Raw genomic sequence first — 25249 nt, forward strand, 5'->3', positions numbered from 1 at the left:
AAAAGATCCTCGACCAGCGGGATTCGAACCCACGGCCTCAGCATGGTCATGCTGACAGTGGCGTAGCTAGGGTTTTTGGGGCCCGGTGCGGTGTACGATTAAGGGGCCCTCAAAAAATTAATGTGAACGCCGTCTAAATGCGAGCGCTAATGTGAAATCAACTGTTGAAATAAACAATGACCAAATAGTTTTTAGAGAATTATGACTAATATGATGGAACTTATGTAGATATGTTGATAATGTTGTTGTAGTCGTTTAATGAAAAAAAAATGTCAGGTAATGATTCATATACAACTTTGATTGGGAATTCTATCGAAAGGTTGACACTTCCTAAATTTTGTGTTTTGTTTGATTTTGAAATTATTGATGGAAGGAAAGCCTTAAATTAATAAATTTGCCCAAAGTTTGCTTCAACTAATTACAAAATGTTTGTGATTTTTACGAACTTCCTAAAAAAATATTATACCTTAAGAAATTCAACGTAGAATTCTCCTTAGGATAACCGTAAAAGTTATCTCCGAGATTCCAGCATGAATTCCTTCGAAAAACCTTCCAAAAATTTTTCAAGAAAATCATGAGTACTTCAGGGATGTTTACAATAATTTTACAATCATTTTCTCAAAACTTCCACCAAGATTCCCGTTTACAATATCTTTAAGATTTCAAATAGTATTTTCTCAAAGGATTTTCAAGAATTTCCTTCAAATTATCGTTCAGATTTCAACCAGTAAATTCTTTCAGGTATTAATCCGGAGATTGATCCTAAGATCTCTTCGGGAATTAGAGAATATAGAGTTCTTAGCGAAAGTTTCCAAATGTGTCTTCAAATAATTTCCCCAGACATTTTTTCACTAATATCTCCAGAAAAAAAATATTTGATTACTTTTTCCAAAATTTCGGGAAATGTTTCAAATGTTCCCAAATTCCCAAATAAATGTCTGATGAAACGTGATTAAGTTTGAAAGTAAACCATGATGAACTTTCACAAAGTGCTCTGAAAGAACTATTGGATTCTTGAGGAAGTCTTGAAGGATTTATTTTTTTTATTAAATATATTTCCTCGGATAATCCCTGGAGTATTTTTTGAAGCACTTTCTAGGGTAAATGTGGTTGAACCCTTAAAAAAATCCATATACCAAATCCTGAATGGCAAGCTGGAGAAACTGGCATAGAAATTCTCGTACGAATTCTTCGAAAAATCCTCAAATGCAAATGAACAGTAGTATGATTTTTTAAATAACTCCTGTATGAAGCTCAGGAAGATCTCCTCTAGTTACAACTGGGGAAATCATAATGGTCCAGAAAAGCTTCATAATGCTCATGTATTTCGAAAAGCAAATTACGAGGCAATTCCTCTAACCATCCCTTGAAACAATGCTGGAAGGTTTTTGGGAGACTTCGTGTTGGAATCAATAGAGAAATTTCTGAAGTAGATTTCAGAAGTATACCCAGGGCTGGTAGCAAAAAGTAGTGACTGTTGTGTCCTTATCTGAATTATCCTATTCACCAAATGCTATAGAACCCCATGTTCGATGTTTCGTTAGGAGAATAAGCCCTTTTGGGTTTTCGGTTTAAACCTGTTCCACAACGGAACGGTCGAAAACAGATCCAAAAAGAAACAAAACTAAAAATATACGAGGCGAAGGTCTCATTCGATTATCGGAATTCTACATCTACACTTCACTAAAGCAATCACGGTCTTGCTATAAATTAGAGTACAAAGATATAAAAGTGGATACGAGGTAGTAGGATAAAACGCGTGCATAGAAAGAGAAGTTAACCTTTACGTGCGAGTGTTAGTTTTCTCCATCGCTGGCGCCCAAGGGTGGAAAAGGTCGGCAGAGTCCATTTTGACGTCGGTCTGGTGAGGTCGAAACGCTAAGCGTTCTGTACGGGCGACAAATTTTTTTCGTATCACCGAGGAAGCCTAATCTAAAGCGACTGAACATCTTAGGCTGAAGTTTTCGCCGATTCTTCTTGGGTAAGAAGCCAGCCAGATTTTAAGTGCTAAAAACCGATTGTCAAGTGATTTTATCACAAGGCTCATTGGCGGTATCGACGACAAAACTGGTGGACGAATCAGGAGGAGCCAAATCCCGGAAAATAACTAATCGGCACCGCTGCTACGCCCAATTCCGGTCGGCATTTATTCCGGTTAAAACCAAGGTTGGGACTTTCTTGTTCGGCAAAGGTCGCAAGCGGGCAAAGGCCAGGATTCAATTGGTGAGTCAGACATTTTTTTCCTTTTTCCTCTTTTATTATTTGTTAATCATTACATCAAAAGAGCTTTTTGTTCATTTGTACATTCAATTTGATAGTTATTGTTGCTTTTGTTTCTTTTTCAAATTTCATTCTTTGTTCGGTAGTCCGGAAACATTGCTCAATTGACTATTTATTGCAAATTTCAATATTTAGATTTACAGACAGTAATTTATTTCTGCTAAATCAATATGAGTTCTTCAAGCATTGCCTGCACTGTAGAGCCTTATCGTAGAGGCAACAGTTTTAATGACTGGTACACACGTCTAAAATATTTCTTCAAAGTTAATAAAGTGAAAGATGAAGATAAGATGGCCTACTTTATAACTCTTAGTGGACCAGTCATCTTTGAGGAGATAAAGCTCCTTTATCCCACTGGAAACTTTGAGGAAATTCCTTTTGATGATTTAATCAATAAATTGAAAAATAGATTAGATAAAATTGATCCAGATTTAGTACAACGCTATAAATTTAGCACCAGGGTTCAACAGCCCGATGAGACTACAGAAGATTTCGTGCTAGCACTCAAGTTGCAGGCGGAATTTTGTGGCTTCGAAAATTTTATGGAGGTAGCAGTTCTCGATCGCATTATTGCGGGACTACGAGACAAAAATTTGAGGCAGAAATTGCTTAGTGAAGAAAAGTTGAAATTAGCTTCGGCTGAAAAAATTATTGCTACATGGGAGGTCGCGAAAGCGAATGCGGGAACTGCTGAAACTTCTAGGGATTCTCCAAATATGGTGGCTGCAATAGGAAATTATTCCGGACGAGAGAGTGGAATGGCTATGAGGAAGCTCGCAAAGGTCTATGGTGGAATTAATGATTACCAGAGAGAAGAGGTAGGAGGTGAGGCCAGCGGTAGTCGTGGGCCAGTCAAGAATCGATTAGGGTACAGGCCATATGGAAGGACAGATCAAACAGGCAGAGGAATACAGAATTCTGGATCAGCAGGCAGGAGAGGAGAAATGTATGCAAGACAACGACCAGACTATTCTCAGATGGTGTGCAATTACTGTGGCATTAAAGGCCACATAAAGAAAAAATGCTTCAAACTAAAAAACCTTCATCGAGATGCGGTAAATTTAGTGGAGTCCTACAAGCCTGGGCCTTCGGCCAACAGGCACATCAACGAGTTGCTCAGCAGAATGCGGACGCGGGATTCGGAAGATGATGACAGCGATACAGGTGATTTGGAATGCATGTTGGTGGCGTCCATAAATAAAATTAGTAATCCTTGTTTAATACAAGTGAAAATTGAGGGTAAATACCTTGAAATGGAAATCGACTGTGGTTCTTCCGTTTCGGTAATAAGCAAAAGGCAGTACTTTGCATTATTTGACAAACCTTTACAAAGTTATAGCAATCAATTGATTGTCGTTAATGGGGCTAAGCTTAAAATTGCTGGAGAGACGATGGTTTCGGTGAGAATTAATGGACTAGAAAAGCTCATGAGTCTGTTGGTTCTTGATTGTGAAAATTCCTTCTATCCTTTGTTCGGCCGGCCTTGGCTAGATGTCTTTTATAGTGATTGGAGGCATTTTTTTTCAAACTCTATGACTATTAACAGTTTACAAGATGAGTCCAGCGAAAATGTTGTTGATAAATTGAAAAAAAAGTATAGCAAGGTGTTCGAAAAAAATTTTTCTAGCCCTATTCAGGGATTTAAGGCGGAACTTGTGATGAAAGATGAAACGCCCATTTTCAAAAAGGCGTATGATGTTCCGTACAGACTGAGAGAACAAGTGGCAGATTATCTTGATAAACTGGAAAACGAAAAGGTTATAACACCGATTGATACAAGCCAATGGGCTTCACCTATTATCATAGTCATGAAGAAAAACAGTGATATCCGTTTGGTAATAGATTGTAAAGTATCACTCAATAAATTATTGGTTCCTAACACATATCCTTTTCCTACTGCCCAAGACATTTTTGCTAATTTGGCAGGTTGTAAGTTTTTCTGTGCCCTTGATTTGGAAGGAGCTTATACTCAGTTGGAACTCTCTAAGAGATCCAAACGATTTGTAGTGATCAATACAATGAAAGGGCTGTACACTTACAATAGACTGCCACAAGGGGCTTCATCAAGCGCATCCATTTTCCAACAGGTGATGGACAAAGTGTTAGAGGGGATTGAGAACGTTACAGTTTATCTGGATGACGTATTAATTGCCGGGAAAACCCGAGAAGAGTGTTTAAAAAAACTTGTGATTGTTTTGGATAGGTTAACTAAAGCTAATATAAAAGTGAATTTCGATAAATGCAAATTTTTTGTGACCAAACTCACGCATTTAGGACATTTGATTACGGACAAAGGGTTATTGCCTTGCCCAGATAAAATTTTGACGATAGAGAAAGCTAATGCTCCGAAAAATGAGTCTGAGCTTAAGTCATTCTTAGGTTTGATAAATTACTATCACAAATTTATTCCGCATTTATCAGCTAAATTGCACTATTTATACAATTTACTTAAAAACAATACAAAATTTAGCTGGGATGGCAACTGCCAAAAAGCCTTCGAAGAAAGTAAAGCTGCCCTGGTAAATGCAAACATTTTAGAATTTTTTGACGCCAATAAACCAATTGTAGTTATTTCTGACGCTTCTAGTTATGGTTTAGGAGGACTTATAGCTCATGTTGTGGACGAAATGGAAAAACCAATTAGTTTCACATCCTTCTCGTTAAACTCGGCCCAAAAGAAATATCCTATATTACATTTGGAAGCATTAGCTCTAATATGTACTATAAAAAAATTTCATAAATATTTATATGGAAAACATTTTACAATCTACACGGACCACAAGCCTCTAGTTGGAATTTTTGGAAAAGAGGGTAAACATTCTATTTATGTAACTAGGCTCCAGAGATTTATTTTAGATTTGTCTATTTATGATTTCGATATAATATACAGACCATCACATAAACTAGCAAATGCAGACTTTTGTTCTAGATTCCCTCTACAGCAGGGGGTCCCCGGAGTTAGACACAGATGTGATCAAAAGCATAAATTTCGGTAAACATATACCTATTGATTCAAAAATGATTGCAGAAGAAACTAAAAAGGATGATTTCTTGCACAAAATTAAATGGTTTATGCAAAACGGTTGGCCTGAAAGAGTGGAAAAACGTTTTGTGGATGTATTTGCAAATCAACACGATTTAGAACTGATCGATGATTGTTTGCTTTATAACGACAGAGTAATTGTGCCCACAATTTATCAAAAACAAATACTAAAGCTGTTACATGGCAATCACTCTGGTATAGTGAAGATGAAGCAGTTAGCACGAAGGATGGTTTATTGGTTTGGCATTAACACAGACATAGAAAATTATGTGAGTAAATGTGATGCATGCAACGGCATGTCAATTTCGAGCAAACCAAAGGAGTCTTCCAAATGGATGCCTACAAATAAACCATTTAGCAGAATCCATATAGATTTCTTCTTTTTTGAGCACCATACATACCTTTTGATAGTAGATAGCTTCTCCAAATGGATTGAGATTGAACATATGAAACAGGGAACGGATTGTAACAAAGTGTTGAAGAAGTTAGTGTGCTTTTTCGCAAGGTTTGGTTTGCCAGATGTTTTAGTCTCCGATAATGGACCTCCTTTCAATTCCCATAATTTTGTAAACTTTTTAGAAAGGCAAGGTATAAGGGTTATGAAAAGTCCACCTTATAACCCAGCAAGTAATGGACAAGCGGAAAGATTAGTTAGAACAGTTAAAGAGGTTCTAAAATGTTTCTTATTGGAGCCAGAAGTGGCAATTTTGGACCTGGAAGACCAGATAAATCTGTTTTTGTTCAACTTTAGAAATAATAACTTATCTAAGGACGGAAGGTTTCCTTCTGAGAAGATATTTTGCTATAAGCCGAAAACAGTGTTGGACCTTATCAATCCAAAGAAACATTACAAGAATAACATTTCGGAACCTCAGTCGGATGAAGAGACCACTACAAAGAATCAGTGCGGGAGAATCCCGAGGCGTCCAAATGATGCAATTGATGAGCTGATGACAGGGGACGAGGTGTGGTATAAAAACCACAATCCTCAAATTCACGCAAGATGGATAAAGGCAACCTTCATTAAAAAGTATTCTCACAATACTTTCCAGATACGCATTGGAAGCGCCAACGTAATGGCTCATCGGACGCAGATCAAGATCTGTAAGGATACATCCTGGCAAAGGCCAAACGTCCTGATCAACTTAGGTGGAGCAGAAAGTGTGTCAAACGAAGAGCAGGGGGCATCAACCGTGCAACAAAATGAATCTCGAGACAAACCTAAGGAGCTTCCCAGGGGAAGTAAGAAAAGGAAACATCCTGTTTCTGAAGATGAAGCAACGGAGCCCAGAAGATCAAAGCGAGAACGAAAAACAAACAAAAGTGATGATTATTTCTATTCATGATTAAGATACCGTAATTTCGGATTAGGTTAAGTGTTGAATTAGTTTTCATTCTGAAGTTGTGCAATACACTTAAAGGGGGAAGGAACTGTTGTGTCCTTATCTGAATTATCCTATTCACCAAATGCTATAGAACCCCATGTTCGATGTTTCGTTAGGAGAATAAGCCCTTTTGGGTTTTCGGTTTAAACCTGTTCCACAACGGAACGGTCGAAAACAGATCCAAAAAGAAACAAAACTAAAAATATACGAGGCGAAGGTCTCATTCGATTATCGGAATTCTACATCTACACTTCACTAAAGCAATCACGGTCTTGCTATAAATTAGAGTACAAAGATATAAAAGTGACGAAAAAAGTTATTTTAATGACCAGATTTGAAAAATAAGTGACTAAATAGTGATTTCCGATTCTCGAAAAAGTGACTCAAAGTGACTTGAAAATCAAAACGTAATTAGTTTTATTTCAGTTCTACTACACTGTTTTACGATGAAGAATGGAATACCCCATATGATCTACTACAGGTAGTAGGTCTAGTTGACTACCAAATTTGGAAATTTTTATTGTACTTCCGAAATTTCAAGATATTGCCAACAATTTTAAACAGAAAAGTTAGCATTTACGTAAATAATCCTTATTTAGTAGATTTCCAACCATTTCAAAGTTTTGGAAAGATGCTTTGAAGAAGATCACCGCTTGTGTCTTTTATATCACCAAAGTATTTTTTATGTAATGTAAATTTTAAAAGGAATTTGGTATACATGTGACATTTTTTTTCAAACTCCCAAAATATGATATATTAAAAACCGCTAAAATTTAATTCATTATTTGAAGCCGATAATAATTATTGCGTATAGAGAAGTTGGATCAAATATAATATTCACAGAAGGATACTTTCCATTAGTGTAACTAGATCAAGATAACGGAAGATGCAATATTTGGCCATCAATCAATATCCGACTCCCCACATTTCTTTGAAGAAACCATGTATGATTTAATGGGCGATTCAACGAAAACGATAAATTCAATGAAGCATTTCTGTATTACGCATTAATCCACTACCGTTTTGATTAATATTACGGACAGCTTCAAATTCCGGACACTCAACTTTGTATGGGTGGAGACGAACCAGCCACAGGCTGAAAGTCTCGATAATAAAGATAATAATAATAATAACTTTGTATGGGAAACATTTCACACGAAATGTTTCAATTTTTGCCACTCAAATGTTCTTACTTTCGAGGCTCGTTTAAGTAAACATTTTACATAGATATCTATGCATGAACTTATAACATACTAATAATAACTTAGATACTATTACAAATTAAGTGGAACTCTATGAAAGATAAACTTTTTTCACAAAAAAACATGAGCATGAGTTTCCATACAGACATTAAGTTAAATATAAACTTAGTGTAAATTGAAACAAGGCCTCTTCGTAATTTTCTCTCGAAAATTTAGCTCAAAATAGTTGAAAAAGTGACTTTTTAACGAAAAAAGTGACTATAGTTGAAATGGCTTCAATAAAGAGACTTTAAAGTGAATGGCTTAAAAAAAGTGACCAAGTCACTAAAAAGTGACTCGCTACCAGCATTGACAGTATACCTGAAGAGATCTTTGTAAAATTCACTACAGTTTTGATTTATATTACGGACAGCTTCATATTCCGGACACTCTGCTTTGTAAGGGAAACATTTCACACGAAATGTTTCAATTTTTGCTGCTCAAAAGTTCTTATCTTCGAGGCTCGTTTTAATAATCATTTTCCATAGATACATATGAAAATTTATAATGCCCAACTGCCTAAGACTTTTCTTCGGTGATTCGACGATTTCAATTGATGATTTGATTTTTCTGATTATGATTTTCTTTAGCTGTCCGAAATTCGAATCAAAATGTACGGAATATGAAGCAAAACTAAAGGAGCGTCCGGAATAAGAATCATGAAAAGTCCACATATTTCTATTTATTTAAAATTATTCATGTTACGGAATCAAAATCTTCAGTCATCGCTCGAAAGTTAAGTGTTTTGAAGTTTCGATAAAAGTTTCGATAACACATAGGAATCATACAGAATGATTCATTCTATATGCTTTATGATGAGTTATGCTTCACTGAGGCCTTAAGCGTCCGTAATATAAATCAAAACGGTATCAGAATTTCTGAAGTTTTTCCTCGAGGAATCTGAAAAGAAAAACTCCTAAAGAACCTGTGAAAAAAATTGCTTGAAATAGAAACTTTCAAGGTCTTAAAAATATAGCCTAAGCCTCTAAAAAGAGATCTTCTACCAACCTTGATTGTGTACAAACCATGTCCCGAAGATGGTAACTGATTTCTATTCTAAATTATAATTGAAATGAAAAACGGCAAGGTCATACCTCCAAATCAGTTTCAGATAGGATTATGGGCCCGCACGTTTAGGTAGATCCGTATGAATTATATAATTAAACCGAGTTATCGAGAATGAGTTTTGAGGTATTTAAGCTTTTCTAATCACTAATAAAATTGGTTATGGGGCCCTACACATTGACGATCAACGTCACCTTCAAACAAGTTTACATCTGCTTTTAACCTGTTAGTTTTCTAGAAATCAATTTCATTATATTAAATGAAACTCTTACCACGATTTGGGGCCCCTATGAACTCGGGGCCCGGTGCGGACCGCACCCACGCACCCCCCTAGCTACGCTACTGCATGCTGAATAGCTGCGCGTTTACCGCTACGGCTATCTGGGCCCCTCATTTGCGCTCAGTCGCCCATTGATCTCTATATGAATTCTGAACACAGATCTCGATATGTATTTTTACGATGAACAACATTGTCGAAGACCGCAAAGCGTTCCGATGCTTGTGAAAAAAGGTATCAAGCATACTGCCCATAAACGCATTATTGTCTCATGTGCATAGGAAATACAGCAAACATGGGACTGACATGCGTTTATGGGCAGCATAGACTACCGTGAATCGCAAGTCAGTCTCATCTGTGAAAAGTAGGCATTGAGAAAATAGGCTGTGAAGTTTCAAAATACGTTTTCCATATGAATATTTGAAAAATTCCAGAGGATTAGAACATGTTCAAACCTTAATGAAACTTTCACAATTTGCTTTTCTCTACGATATCTTTCCGAGAAAAAAATATAAAGATGATCAAAGCACGGTTCATTTTTTGTTACACGATGCGGAGATCTGTAGTGGGACTGATATGAGGTTACTTTTCATTATGGGACAATTTGACTTGCTGATGTTATCCTATTTTTCCGAACAAATCTTATTATTCGATTAGTGCAGGTATGTTAAAAACTGAACCCAACTCAATTTTGACGAAAATGCAGATGGGACTGACTTGCGATTCACGGCAGTAGACTATCTGGAAATTTTGCCCATTATTGTTATTATTGTTACTCCTTTAGTGGTCATGCACAAATTACGTCACGCTCCAATGGGGGGAAGGGGGTTGAGCCAAGCGTGACAAGCCTTACAAAAAAATCGGAGGACTCATACAAAAAACGTGACATAATTTGTGTACCATCCCTTACGTGTTAAGGAGTCGTCCATAAATGACATAGCTTTTTAGGGGGGAGGGAGGCTACACGAATTTGTTACGATGTGTGAAGAGGTCCTTGCTAGTAGACGTAGCATTTTGAATCAAGCCGTTAAAAAAAGCGCTGATAAAAATTACATGCAATTTTTTTTAATAAAACTTTTTTTTTGTGTGACTTATAAACTTGGTTTATAAAATGAATGCTTTAAAACATTCATATGACAAAATTGATTAAGTTCTAATAAGTTTTAGATTTTCTTGATAAATGCAATCAAACAGATTCTTTAAAGCTTCAAATAACTATGTGTATTATATTGTACACGTGTTGTTGCGGTGTAATGTACCAAACCCATTCGCGCGAGGTAGAATGAAAATCTGGCAGCACAGTTGCTGCCGATAGGGCACATGGGTATAGCTGCCGATAGGGCAATGAAAGAAAAAGAGCAAAACAAAACAGAATTGTGTAGTCATCGTAATTGAGTGGATTTTTATTTCGGTTGAATTTACTTGTTAGCAAATAGATCATTTCCGTCAGACCTTACCCCCAATTTTTATATTTTTCTTCGAAAGGCGATTGTTTTTAATGATTATTGACGATTTTAGATATTTTTTATATGCACTCCTGATTTTCTTACAATTTTTTCAAAATTCGGGAATTTGAGGTGAATTTGTCGTGTGGCACAGTTGTTTCAACCCTATGGGCATAGAAAGTGGAGATTTTTCCAAAACTTATAACAACCCTGCATTGAATGTTTGTAGACACAACAAAATGTCAAATCCAGCAAAAACAAAACTGATTCGCTCGTTGGTTTGTTGCTTATCAACCTCACGTTAAACTTGTTCCACTCAAAGATGAGTACCGGGTGCACAAAATCGGCCTTTTCTCATGCAGCACGTTTCCTGTGCAAATAGGTTGTATTTATTATTGAGCAAGGGTTTGTAAACAAAAATTAAAGAGTAAATTACGCACAGCGAAAGAACGCTCGAAATGCAGAATTTACTTCCACTTTTCTCTTGGTTATAAGAACATGACAATGTGTATGTTTTTTAGATTTTTGCTTTCTATTTGAACAGCTAAAGCTGAAACACGTATTTGAATAGGATAAGTGCGAATTGCACAGATTTTTTACTTATTCGGACATATTTGCATTCGTTGCTTTATTTTGTGTAGATCGATGCGATGCGTGAATCTGGTTTAGCGTGCTGCTTCTATGCCCTCAAACAGTCGCACCCGAAATCACAAGAACTCCACGAAAAATGGCCGTCGTTGTAGCTAGACAAATTCATCTTTGAAATCCTTCCCGACCACAACAAATGACCCATTCATCTCATAACCCGAAGCTGCTGTGGTGCGCCGGATGATCCGCGATGGGTTCCTGCTCTTTTGTGGTTTTGTGGCCGGCTTCAAACTGCCAACGAAGATTTCACTGCGCGGAAGCGTATCATTTTTATTCTCGGATACCCATGGAAGCCGGGGCGGAATCCGAATCAAATAATATATTATTCGAACAGCTCTTACAACCTTAAAAGCGGCAATGTTCCGGATTTAAAATTGGGATCAAATAGCTTAAAAGACGGTAATGCTGCCATACAGTGAAATGTGAAATTTTTCGTTGCCAATTTCCCACTGGCCGCAAAACCAGGAGAGTGGGACCCGCTCAAAAAATATTTACCTGGAGCACCCACAGCAACTTCTCTCTTCCTGATGTTTTTTTCACTTGTTTGGGGTATTGAAAATAAAACGGGGAAATATGTTATTAACAATAAGGTTCCGATGTTCAAATATAAAAATTTGAATGGCCAGTACCAGCACCAAGGTCGTTTCCGGGACGGATGTGGGGATTGCAGTCATCACAATTACCAAAAAAGGAACAAGTAGGCATCCAAACCGAAGATCAACAAAGTAGAGACCAATGTTCTGAATTTACTTAGGTGGCGCAAATCATTGATACGTGCCACTATTTCTTTCTTTTATTTTTCGGCTGACGTCACTATTTTCTCTGCATAAGAATAGCGGAAAGAATAAAAGAGAGGACTACACTGAGACAAAAAAACTTAATAATTTCTTAAGGAATAATTATGATTTGGCGCCAAAACGATTATTGTTGAAATTTGTAAGTTTTACTTATGATTTTGGTGAAGAATTTCAGTAATGAATTTCATAAGTCAATCAATGAAATTCAGTAATAAACGCAATGGTATTTACTCAAATCGTTTTATCAATCGATAATGTTGTTCGCCTTTTATTTCAGGCGTACACAAAAATTGACATGCTTTGATAATTAACTTGTAGCCAACATCGAAAGCGGAGTAGTTCTTCTAGCGATTGCTATGATAATTATTTCAAGTAATTGTTGTTAAAGAATTTAAAGCTCTCACTTATGAAACTTATGATCCCATTTTCGAAATGTTTAAGCGTGCAATGAAACCATAATTTGGCTGGTTCATAAGTCTTGATTTATGGAAACCTAAGTATTTTTGCCTCAGTGTAGTGTCACGCATCAATGATCTGCCCCACCTGAGTAAATCTTAATCATTGGAGTAAATCTAGAAGCTTGAGTGGAGATCGCAAAGGAACAGCTGATCAAAATTCACCTCAACGTGGAGATAAATCATAGGGGAAAAAGGGGCCTGATAAAAATCGGAGAGAAATAAAATGTAGAGGACCGTGGGGCGAATTGTCGTGCCGCCAGTTTTTTCATTGTTTTTCAATAGTTAGAGGCTTCAAACCATATGGGTTCCTTAGGGAAGTTTGTTCAGTAAAATTGAAAGAAAGCTCATGAGCAAATAAAATTTTTTGACGGAAATGGTCTATTGAATTTTATTAATAAGCCTATTTAAATACTGGTAAATTCTTTGGAACACACGATTGAAGTTGTTACGACAAGACGGATCAGTTACAGCAAAGGACTAGTAAATCTTATAGCTAACTCCCAGCCAAATAACGAGTTTGCTTATCAGAGGTCCGAAGATATCCGTACGTGTGACAACAATCTATAAGATTTACTAAGGTTAGTAGGTCAATGATTAAGATGCCAATGAGCACCCGGAGCGCGAAAAGTGCCGCTAGAGGAACGTCCCACTGCCAGGCATGCGGAAAACCGGACACGGACAGGATGGTGAGCTGCTGCCACTGCAAGTCATGGTGGCACTTCGAATGCGTGGGCGTGAATGACAGTATCGCGGAGACGGATCGGACGTTCACCTGCCCAAAGTGCCAGCAGCCCCCCTTAGTCAACCCAGCGACCAACGAAACGACGAATGCGGATAAGCCAGCTAGTAAGCCGAGCAGCGAAGCGTCGGGAAGAACTAGCTCCAGCGTTCGAGCAAGACGAGCGCAGTTGCAGCTGGAGAAACTTGAAGCGCAGAAGGCTATCGCTTTGAAAGGCCTTGAGTTGGAGAGTAAGAAGTTGGAACTGGAGGCGGAGGTGTTAGAAGAGTCTTTCCGGCTGCGGGAAGAGATCGTGCGAGAAGAGCGGAGTGACACAAGCAGTGTAACTTCACAGCAAAGCTCACGCAGCAAGGTGGAGGAATGGCAGAAGAAGCAGGATGAAATTTTGAGTTCGACGATTGTGACGACAACAGCGACCGGCACGGAAGCAAATCTGCAGCAGAGAATCGCGACGACAACCGCTATAGGAGGAAGGCAGGGCAGCAGAGCGCAGCCGGCTGGAAACATTCTAAGTGGAGCGTTGGCAGGTATTTCCCTCAAAGATACAGCTAGTGAGGTAACGTTAGGAGGCATGATTGGTGGGACGTCAGAGACGATTCCGCAGATAGGTACCAGTAGCAAGTTAGGTCTGTCTTCGGTACCCCCTGTCTTTGATACACCCAGCGTGTGCGAAAGCAATAAACGTTCACTCGGTTTGTCATATCCGCTTCCTACTCACGACCGCTCCCAAAACGAATCCGTTCGTCCATATTCGAACAATACGCGAACCGGCCGTGTAGAATTGCTCCCGCGAAGTGATCGAAGATTCGGTGATTTCGATAGTGTTCGAAATGTAGATCCAGATCCACGTGAAGCAAGTGAACTGTTGAGGCAAATCCCTGGACGACCGCTTTTGTCCCGAGGCCAGCCCGCAGAGGATCCAGGAGTTCGGTTTATGGCGAATCCAGATGAGCAATCTGGTGATTTCACTCGTGGTACTGTCATGCCTTCTTGGGGACCGAGTCCGCAGCAGATCGCAGCGCGACAAGTTATAGCGAAGGAGTTACCGACGTTTATGGGACACCCAGAAGACTGGCCGCTGTTCATCAGCTCGTTTAACAACACAACTCAAGCGTGTGGGTATTCAGAAGCAGAGAATTTAGCTAGGCTACAGCGGTGCTTGAAAGGAAACGCACTTGAGGCAGTGCGAAGTCGACTACTCCTTCCGGAAGCGGTTCCACATGTCATAGCCACACTCGAGACGTTGTACGGGAGACCGGAGCTGCTAATACACACGTTGCTGCAGAAGGTCCGTGGAGCTCCAGCGCCGAAGCAAGACCGGCTCGACACGTTAATAGGGTATGGCATGGCAGTGCAGAATCTCTGCGATCACCTCGAAGCTGGGGGACATCATGCGCATCTAAACAATCCGATGCTTCTTTTCGAGTTGGTGGACAAGCTGCCGGCAAACATGAAGCTAGACTGGTCGCTGTATAAACAACGATGTGTGGAGGCGAACATTCGCGCATTTTCGCAGTATATGACGACCTTGGTCCGAGCGGCAACGGATGTAACGCTTCACTACTACCCAAAGCATCAATCACAACAGCCCCCGCCACAGCGAGGTGGAAAATCTGGTAAGGATAAAGATTTTTGTGGAGCGCACTCTTCGGAGGAGGCGCTGAAGACACCAGTTAGGGAGGAGCAAATGGCTGGCGGAAAAGTCGAACCATCGGATCCAGCGTGTCTCGTCTGCAAAGACCCTGCTCACCGGGTGAAGAATTGTTCCGTGTTCGCTAAGAAGACTCTAGACGAGCGATGGAAATTAACGGGACTGTTAGGATTGTGCCGGATTTGCCTGGGTCTACACGGCAAGCGTCCGTGCAGAATTCGGCAGAAGTGCGAGATTGACGGGTGCCAGCTTCGATACCATGCTCTGCTGCATTTCAAGCAGAGGCCTAGCGATACCAAGGAGAAGGCTGATCCAAAACCCACTGGATCCAATGTGATCACCAACCACCATTCCGCCGGTAGGGCGGTGCTGTTTCGCATAATTCCTGTGAAGCTGCACGGCAATAATGGAACTGTGGCAACCTACGCGTTTCTGGACGATGGATCGGCGAAAACTTTAGTTGATGAAGAGATCGTGCAGCAGTTGGGCGTCACAGGCGAAACTCTACCACTTTGCTTACAGTGGACGGCGAACGTGAAGCGAGTGGAAGCAGATTCGCAGATGGTAGCGTTGGACATATCGGGAGGGAGTGGAACTTCAAGATTTGCATTGAAGGATGTGCGTACAGTGCGCAAACTGGATCTACCGCGGCAATCGCTGCGATACGCCACGCTGGCACAGGAGTTCCTGCACTTGAAGGGACTTCCGATTACGGGTTATGAAGATGCTCTTCCACGAATTCTTATCGGCAGTGATAACGCGCACGTGACCGCGATGTTGAAGATTCGAGAAGGACTGCCCGGAGAACCTATTGCGGCCAAATCACGGCTCGGATGGACGGTGTACGGACTGCAAAGCTCAAACTGCGACCGTGTGCACAGTTTCCATATCTGTGAATGTCAGAACGATCAGACATTGCACGATCTCGTGAAGGAGTTCTTCTCTGTGGAGAGCTTGGGAATCGATGCTGTAGCATGTCCGGAGTCAGCAGAAGAGCAGCGAGCGAAACATATTCTGCAGAGCACTACCAAGCGCATCGGCCAGCGGTTCGAGACCGGACTTCTTTGGCGATACGATCGTTTTGAGTTCCCGGACAGTTACCCGATGGCGGTTCGACGTTTGCAATGCTTGGGGCGGCGCATCCGGAAGGATCCGGTGATTGGTGAAAGTGTTGTCAGGCAATGGTCCGAATACCAAGCAAAAGGCTACATCCACAAAGCGACGCAGGAGGAGCTCACTGAAGCAGATCCTATGCGGACGTGGTATCTTCCATTAGGAGTTGCCATCAATCCCAAAAAGCCGTCGAAAATACGAATCTTTTGCGACGCGGCGGCTAAAGTAGACGGCATCTCCATGAACACAATGCTGTTGAAGGGTCCGGATCTCCTGAATACATTGCTTGACGTCTTGTTCGGATTTCGGGAGAAGCGTATCGCACTATGCGCAGATCTGAAGGAGATGTTCCATCAGATTCAGATTCGGCCGGAGGACCGGCATGCCCAACGATTGTTATGGCGTGAAGACCCATCGCAAACCCCGGACGTGTACCTGATGGACGTCGCCACGTTCGGAGCCACCTGTTCTCCGTGTTCGGCGCAGTTCGTTAAGAACAAAAACGCCGAAGAGCATGCACCTGAGTATCCGGAAGCAGTGGAAGCAATCATTCGGAAACACTATGTGGACGATTACCTCGACAGCGCGGACAGTGTCGACGAAGCGGTGAAGATAGCGTCTGATGTCCGACATGTCCACTCTCTCGGAGGATTCCACTTGCGCAATTGGCTATCAAACTCGAAAGAGGTGCTCGCACGGGTCGGGGAGAGTAATGCGATTGCTGAGAAGAGTCTACAGTTAGACAAGAACAGCTCGACAGAAAGAGTGCTCGGGATGTTCTGGAAGCCGGAAGAAGACGTTTTCACCTTTTCAACTACTTTGCCAATCGATAGGGATCATCCCACAAAACGAGAAGCGTTACGAGTCGTGATGAGTCCGTTCGATCCTGCTGGGTTGCTATGTTTTTTTCCTAATCCATGGAAAGATGTTGATCCAGGAGCTATGGAGATCAAAAACTGATTGGGACCAGCGGATACCGATGCAGCTGAAGGAAATGTGGACGCGCTGGACGAATATGTTTGAGCGGTTAGATGAAGTTCGCGTTCCTCGGTGTTACTTTCCTCAGCACGGGCAGAATGAAATCGTGGATCTGCAGTTGCACATCTTTGTTGATGCCAGCGAAGAAGCGTACGCTTGTGTGGCGTATTTTCGAGCGGAGTTCGTAGACGGTATAGGGATGGCATTGATCGGAGGAAAAGCGAAGGTAGCTCCGCTGAAGGCGCTATCGATCCCAAGACTGGAGCTGATGGCGGCGGTGATCGGGGTTCGCCTACTGAAAACCATACGTAACGGACATTCGATGAAGATAGGAAGAACGACCATGTGGAGTGATTCGAAGACGGTATTGGCATGGATCAACTCGGACCATCGTAGTTACCGACCGTGTAGGGGAAATCCTTTCTAAGTCGGACGTAGCACAATGGCGTTGGGTACCTACTAAGGAAAATCCATCAGATCTGGCGACGAAGTGGGGAAAAGGACCTTGCCTATCTCCCAATAGTCGTTGGTTCAGCGGACCGAGCTTTCTGCGTTTACCGGAAACGGAGTGGCCCACTGGTGTGAAACCGATGGAGGAAACAACGGTTGAAGAGCTCCGAGAATGTCTAGTGCACACGGAAGCGACTGGGATGTGGGTAGTGGATTGGCAGCGATTTTCAAACTGGAACCGCCTATTGCGTTCGGTAGCCTATGTCCATCGATTTTGTGTGAATCTGCAGCGGAAAGTGAAGAAGGAGCCGCAAGTGACCGGAGCGTTGAGGCAGCACGAAATTGCACAAGCAGAGATGACCATATTTCGGCTGGTGCAAAGCGAGCAGTATCCCGACGAGATGGCAATCCTTTCCGATGCGTTGAACGAGAAGGGCACAAAGTGCGGCAAACTGGAGCGGACGAGCAAAATCCGAACGTTGTCGCCGTACATGGACGATAGCGGAGTAATTCGTGCGGAGTCCAGGATTTCCGCTGCTACCTTTGTGTCATACGATACGAGATTCCCGATCATTCTTCCGAAGGCTCATGTAGTCACCCGATTGCTGCTGGAATGGTATCATCGGAGATTCCTGCATGCTAATAATGAAACGGTAGTTAACGAAGTTAGACAGCGGTTCCATATATCAGCTCTGCGCGTCGCAGTACGAGAGGTAACGAAGATGTGTACGTTATGCAAAGTGAAGAAGGCAGTTCCAGCAGTTCCTCGAATGGCGCCTCTCCCAGCTGCGAGATTGAAACCCTATGAACGACCGTTTTCGTACGTGGGACTCGATTATTTCGGGCCAATCTTAGTTCGGGTTAATCGCAGCACTGTCAAGAGGTGGATTGCACTATTCACGTGCCTCACAACTCGTGCCGTACACCTGGAGGTCGCACACTCGCTTTCGACTGAATCGTGCAAGCAAGCGATACGACGGTTTATTGGACGCAGAGGCGCTCCAGTGGAGATACGCAGTGACAGGGGTACGAATTTCGTAGGGGCGAACAACGACTTGCGCAAGGAGATGATGGAAATGGATCAACAACTCGCAGAGACATTCACCAACACTAATACCCGATGGGTGTTCAACCCGCCAGCTGCGCCGCATATGGGTGGCGCTTGGGAGCGTTTGGTGCGTTCGGTCAAGACAGCGATAGCGGCGATACAGACGACCGAGATTCCGAAGGAAGAAGCTTTGGCGACATTTGTGGTAGAAGCAGAGAGCGTAGTTAACTCGAGACCTCTAACGTTCATTCCATTGGAGACGGAGCAGCAAGAGGCCCTTACGCCGAACCATTTTCTTTTGCTGAATTCAACGGGAGTGGTGCAATCTCCGAAGACGTTAACGGAGCCGAAGATGGTGTGCCGCGGAAGTTGGGAGCTCTGCCGCTCTATGGTGGACCAATTTTGGAGAAGATGGGTGACAGAGTATCTGCCGATCATCGCTCGCCGAACCAAGTGGTTTGAAGAAGTGAAGCCGATTGAAGTTGGCGATTTGGTCATCGTGGTGGAAGAGAAGGTCAGAAACGGTTGGCTACGTGGAAGAGTAGTGAAGGTGAAAGAAGGAAGTGATGGCAGAGTACGAGCAGCCGTCGTGCAGACAGCAGGCGGGTTGATGGAGAGGCCGGTAGCTAAGATAGCGCGACTGGATATAGTAGGCAGTAAAGCTGATTAGATGTCCAACCAGCCTTACGGGTCGGGGAAGTGTTGCGGTGTAATGTACCAAACCCATTCGCGCGAGGTAGAATGAAAATCTGGCAGCACAGTTGCTGCTTGACTGCCGATAGGGCACATGGGTATAGCTGCCGATAGGGCAATGAAAGAAAAAGAGCAAAACAAAACAGAATTGTGTAGTCATCGTAATTGAGTGGATTTTTATTTCGGTTGAATTTACTTGTTAGCAAATTGAATTTTATTAATAAGCCTATTTAAATACTGGTAAATTCTTTGGAACACACGATTGAAGTTGTTACGACAAGACGGATCAGTTACAGCAAAGGACTAGTAAATCTTATAGCTAACTCCCAACCAAATAACGAGTTTGCTTATCAGAGGTCCGAAGATATCCGTACGTGTGACAACACGTATCTAAATTGGCTTGTTTAGGGGTATCCAGTTTTTACATATTCTTATTCTGCGTTGAAAACTGAGCCAGAATCCGAAGTTTCAGAATTTTCCGTGTCCTGAAACTATTTTAAAAACACGATTATAATTAGTTAAGAAATCAGAAAAGAGTTAGGAAAGAGTGAAAAAATACTTTCCAGAGTGTTCGAATGGAGTCACAACATTGAATCAGTAAGATCCTAAGAGTTCCTCAAAAACTGTTTTAATTGCTATTTAACGGTAAGCATTTTCAATCCTCATCAATTAAAATCATCGAACGACCTCTGATGATTATTTTTATATATTTTTTATCAGATTCAACCAATGTAGAACGGGTTGAGGAAGATGCGAGCTGAAACAAACGGAGACCTTTAAAAAATCATCAGATCTTCCAAGCTGTCCTGATTTCTTCAATGAGATGCCGGTTCAGCATTGCATGTTGGGGTTCATTTATAAATTCAAATGATTTATATGCTTATTAAATAAATGTTGTAGTTCATTTTAGTTTCATTCTCTCAGCGCAGCTATTCCTCGATAGTGAGAGTCAGTCAGTCCCTTGTGAAAAAACGTATGACTGTTTCCAGCAATCCAGCAATACGCCAGTAGTTTTGTGTTTTGTGATAAATCCACCTAGCAGTGAGATAGAAAAACTATTTTTTCAAAACATTTAGATAGACATATGGTGTCTTCGACAATGTTGTAGAATTGGCAATTGTCGAAGACACGATTTTTCTATCTCTCATACTTTTTTAGATATATGCCGTTGTATGTGAATGGCCCCTAAAAATCATATTTTTTATTATAACTTTGTTCCAAGATTTATAACTTTTTTTGTGTTTTCTACAAAGTTGTTTGTCATAGAAAACCCCGTGTTTTTGCTGAACATATCATTACCCTATCTTTTGAAGTAACAAAGTTATTCATGAATTTCTCTTTTTTCAAGGGGTAGTTTAGGCCTCTTTAACTGGCTTCGGCGCAAAATGGCGCAGACAACTTTTAAAAATCATGAAAGTACCATATCTCCCCATTCGGCAGTTGATAAAAACTTTTGTCTATAAGCGTCTTTGCTTGGGTTTTTACTATCAAACAAATAAGCCTTATTAAATCGAATTCGACTGATAATTTTTTTACTTTAAGAGATAGAGAGGAACAATGTTCAGCAAAATCACGCGTTTTAAGGTGAAGATAAATCGAAGCCAAACCTCAAATTTTCAAGAGCACGAATCTGGAGAACCAAACATCCGTTTGAGCTGAAAACCTAATCGATTGGTCACTCGCTGGTGGTGACCAATCGATTAAGGTTTCAGCTCAAACGGGTGTACGGTTCTCCAGATCCGTGCTCTTGAAAATTTGAGGTTTGGCTTCGATTCATCTTCACCTTAAGATGTTTATCAACTTTGTAGAAGACATGAAAAATGTCAAAAATTTAAGTTATTAAATTAAAGTATTAAATTTAAAGTTATAAACAAAAATGATTTTAAACGATTTTTTTCATACAAATTTGTGTACTTTATGTTAAAAAATTCGTAACTCTTTTACAAGATACTAATAAATTTCAAATCTAGTGAATAAAATAGTTGATTTTTTAGATTAAATGAGATAATTTTACAACCAAAAATAGGGTGCTCATTTCACCCCATCGGTAAAAAATCGACCTAAAAAATTACAAATTTTGAAAAATCTCTCATTCATTCGGCAATTTTATAAGACAACGGAAATCATACAGATCTAGTGTATTGATCTAAGAAGTGTTGGAAATCACACAAAAACCCTAAGTTTTCATAATATTTTCAGCACTTTTATCGACTTTTTCTTAAGGTGGCCAAACTGCCCCACTTTCCCGTACGTACTTACGTATATCTCCTTCTTCTTTTCAGACTCTTCAGCAAACGCGTCGCCCATCGATCCCGCCCTGTTCCCAACTGGCCGATGCTGACAACTCAAACCGCAAATTCCTTAAAGGCAAAGTTCTAGTCGTTATCAAAACCATCGAGTCGATCTTCTTCAACCCGGTGCTCTTCATGACCGTCTTGGGCGTAATCGGAGGACAGATCTTCCGCAACGGCATTCCCACCGTCCTCGCCAGTATCCTGCAAGCCTTGGGCAACTCCTTCTCAGCGACATCCCTGTTCCTACTAGGCTTAAGAATGGTCGGCCAAGGGGCCACCCTGCAAGGGCCGGGCCTCATCCTACCGGGCATCCTGATTTTGGTTAAGCTGTTGGTGCTACCGCTGGTGACCCGACAAACCGTGAACATAATCGGTGCCGGAGCAAACTTCTCCGAAACGACGGATCTCAGCACGTTCGGGTTCCTGTACGGAACGTTCCCCTCGGCACCGGGCGTCTTCGTCATAGCCTCGCAGTATAATCAGGACGTGGATCTGATCGCCAACAGCATGGTGGCGTCGACCTTCATCAGCGCTCCTCTGATGTTCATTTCGGCCAAGATGATCACGATCACCAATCTGAATCCGTCCGATTATCTGAACGAGCTGGACAAGTTCGCGTTCGACATCAGCATCGTGGCCATGTGCTGCTCGGTGTGGATGCTGGTGCTGTTCACGCTGACGCGGAAGATGAAGAAGATGCCGCATCGGATAACGAGCTGCCTGATCATATCGCAGCTGATCTGTAACATCGGGGTGATCATGTGGTCGACGTTCGATCAGAACTCCGGATGGAAGATGTATCTGCAGTTTTACTTCTTCACAATCGGGTGCTACAGTAGCCGACTGTGGACAGCGTTCCTGGCTATAACGATTCTGTTTCTGCAGTGTCGAAGTCTGTGCTTCGTGCTGAAGCTGTGGCCGATATTTGTAAGTATGGGGTTTTGGGGTAAGTCCCACTCGATCAACATTCTGTCTGTCGTTCTCAGATTGCCGCAGCTTGGGGTCTACCGACCATCATCGTGTCGCTCCTCTTTCTGCTGGACACGAAGAACATCACTCCAACGGAGAAGCGCAACCCTAGTTTCCAGTACGGGAATGCCCAGGCCGCGATCGCCGTATTTCTTCTAGTCATGTGCTTCATCGTTACCGTGGGCTGTTTGATCTTGCACCAGCGATTCAAGAAACGGCACGAAAAGTATATGACCCTCTCGAGGGAGGTGTCCTCGCCGGAAACGGACACGAGTACGCTTGGGGCTTCGTCGGTAACGAACTTGATCCAGCAATCTCCGACGGCAGCGGGTCATCACAGCCGGACGGTCCACAGACGTCGACCATCCGTTACTTCGAGTGATGATGAAATTCTGAGAGGCGGCAGTGGGGGTTGCGGAGGTTCTAATGGCGGGGGATGTTGCAGTGCCGGAAACGGCGGTGGAAGTTCAAATGGGGGACGAACTGTTGTAGACATTGAAGATTTGGTTGTTCAACAAAGCGTGAACAATGATCTTGAAAAGTAGGTGTTCAAAGAGATCTTGATCTTCGTAACGTATAATACTTTGTTCTCTGATTCTAGCGAGGAAACCATAACATCCAGCGGAATGTGTTCGGCGCAGTTCAACTGTCCGTCCGCCTCCAAACAGCAGTGTCAATCGTTGATTGAGCATTACCGCGAGCAGGCTCGCGACGGTCTGGAACCGCTGGAGTTCGACAAAACGATCGACGAGCATCAAACGCTCAAGCACATGGTCCTCTTGATTCTACTCCTCTGTTCCATGTTCGTGGGTCTGGCCCTTTCGGTGTGGACCCTCATCATGGAAGGCATGTCCGGAATCTACGTCGAGCTGACCTTCCTGGATGCTTTCCTCAACTTTGGCCAGAGCATTATAGTGCTGGCCGTATTCATCACCGACACCGGAGAACTGTTGCTACCGTTGATGAAGTTTTGGCGCAAGGTCTGGTACGGAGCGAATCTGCTCCAGCTTCCGATTTGGAGCGAGCTGTCCGCCGAAACGCGACACATCTGCGATCAGTTTACGACGCATCATCTGGACAATTGTCGCAAGGCGATCGCCAGGGATAAGAGGTATGGTTTATTTGAAATTCATCGCCATTTGTGCGGAACATCGAAGCAGACTTGTTTGTCAATTGATAGCATGTTTGTTGAGATAAAAGTCGACATCAATGGGCTTTTTTGTCGACTATGTCGACTCTAATGCGGTCTTGGTCGACTAAGTCGGCAATAGCTGTCGATCTTCAATAGACTTATTCAGTTCAGTTTAAAGAAATGAGAAATGTTTGTTGAAACAAAAGTCGACATCATTGTGCTTTTGGTCGACTAAGTCGACGTTAATTTGATGATTGATTTCATGAATTTAAATAAAGAACTATTCAAAAGAGCAACTCCCATTCCCCCCATTGCAGATGGCGCATCCGTATCTACAAGAAGGTGTTTTACGGCAACGTTTTCGTCGATTGGCTGATCGAGGTGGGTCTGGCCAAGGATCGTTCGGATGCAACGCACTATGCGAGGCGCTTGATCGATGGCCGGGTGCTGCGGCACATCAACAACGTGTACCACTTCCACGATCGCAACCTGCTGTACACGTTCTGCGATCGTTTGTAGGTTGGTAGTGGTTAGATCGCTAGATCGCCATGAATCAGGACAACCCCCCAACTCTGGAGTGCTTTGCTTTATCTCGCAGCAGCCAGTATTTCTAAGGATTTATAGACCAAAAAAGCAGATGATAAATCGAATCAATCTAGGAATAGCAAGGATGCACAACTAAAAACTCCAAGAGTATTCTATTTCCCTAAAAAAGAGAGACGAATCGTAACCGGTTACCAAAAAAGAGTATCGAAATGGAAAGTATTGTGATGACTACGACGGTACTCGTAGGTTTTATTTGTTTAACTAGTTTTGTTTTGTAAGGCGAATTTTGTTGAATAATTCCTAGTTTAGATATTTATTATCCTATATGACTTGTCGAGCAAGAAGCGGTAGGTATGATTGAGCAGCATCGTGATTCGTATGATTGTAAATATTTTAGTCTTTCTAGCGAAAGGAACACAGTAGGATGAAACAATGTAAATTGAACATAGAATATTTTATGAATGTAGTAAACGCTTTAAAGGTTCTCAATCAATACACACACAAAAAACTTGGTCTGATACAAGCTACAAATAGAAATATACAAATATGAAATATTTATAGTATTGAGCAACATAACTGATAGGCTAGAGCTTCTTTTATTTATTTTTGATGACTAATCCTTAGAGATACATAGATCATATATTGTAACTATATAAGAAGGGAAGTGCTTGTACACAAATTTTGCAATACATTTTGCAATAAATATAGCTTTGCTCATACATTCAACGTTGAAATAGAAGAGGCTGAGTTTATTTACTCCCACTTAGAGCAAACCTCCAAACCGGGTACCCCCGTTGTTTTGACCACATCAGGCAATGGACATGCCCTATATCAACTGCAGCGATTTGCAGTAGACAGGATGTCCCGGGCCCGATCTATCTGACAAGCCAATCGAGCCCTCTGTCACCATAGAAGATGGTGTCTCCATCATGTCGATAGCCTGGACCACATTTAATCTGAACACTTTTTAATTTGTACCCCGCTAATTTGCATATCG

The 25249-nt window shown here is 41.8% G+C and overlaps 1 protein-coding gene and 1 long non-coding RNA gene across 10 annotated transcripts in view; both read left to right on the forward strand.

The window, feature by feature from the left end:
* LOC5567089 (integral membrane protein GPR155) overlaps positions 1 to 24828 on the forward strand; it is a 106200-nt gene extending 81372 nt beyond the window's left edge. For all 9 annotated transcript variants that reach the window (XM_021841763.1, XM_021841764.1, XM_021841760.1 and 6 more), the window contains 4 exons: positions 21594 to 22532; positions 22592 to 23115; positions 23176 to 23685; positions 24024 to 24828. In XM_021841763.1, coding sequence (XP_021697455.1) covers positions 21594 to 22532; positions 22592 to 23115; positions 23176 to 23685; positions 24024 to 24225 — 2175 coding nt within the window. In that variant the 3' untranslated portion in view covers positions 24226 to 24828. The remainder of the gene's footprint in view (positions 1 to 21593; positions 22533 to 22591; positions 23116 to 23175; positions 23686 to 24023) is intronic.
* Positions 19768 to 20226, forward strand: LOC110675853. Its single transcript, XR_002499851.1, has 2 exons — positions 19768 to 19956; positions 20032 to 20226. It is a non-coding gene; the product is annotated as an uncharacterized LOC110675853 (long non-coding RNA).
* Positions 24829 to 25249: the final 421 nt, after the last annotated feature.

This window comes from Aedes aegypti, chromosome 2 (genome assembly GCF_002204515.2).
Source record: "Aedes aegypti strain LVP_AGWG chromosome 2, AaegL5.0 Primary Assembly, whole genome shotgun sequence".
Classification (NCBI taxonomy): domain Eukaryota; kingdom Metazoa; phylum Arthropoda; class Insecta; order Diptera; family Culicidae; genus Aedes; species Aedes aegypti.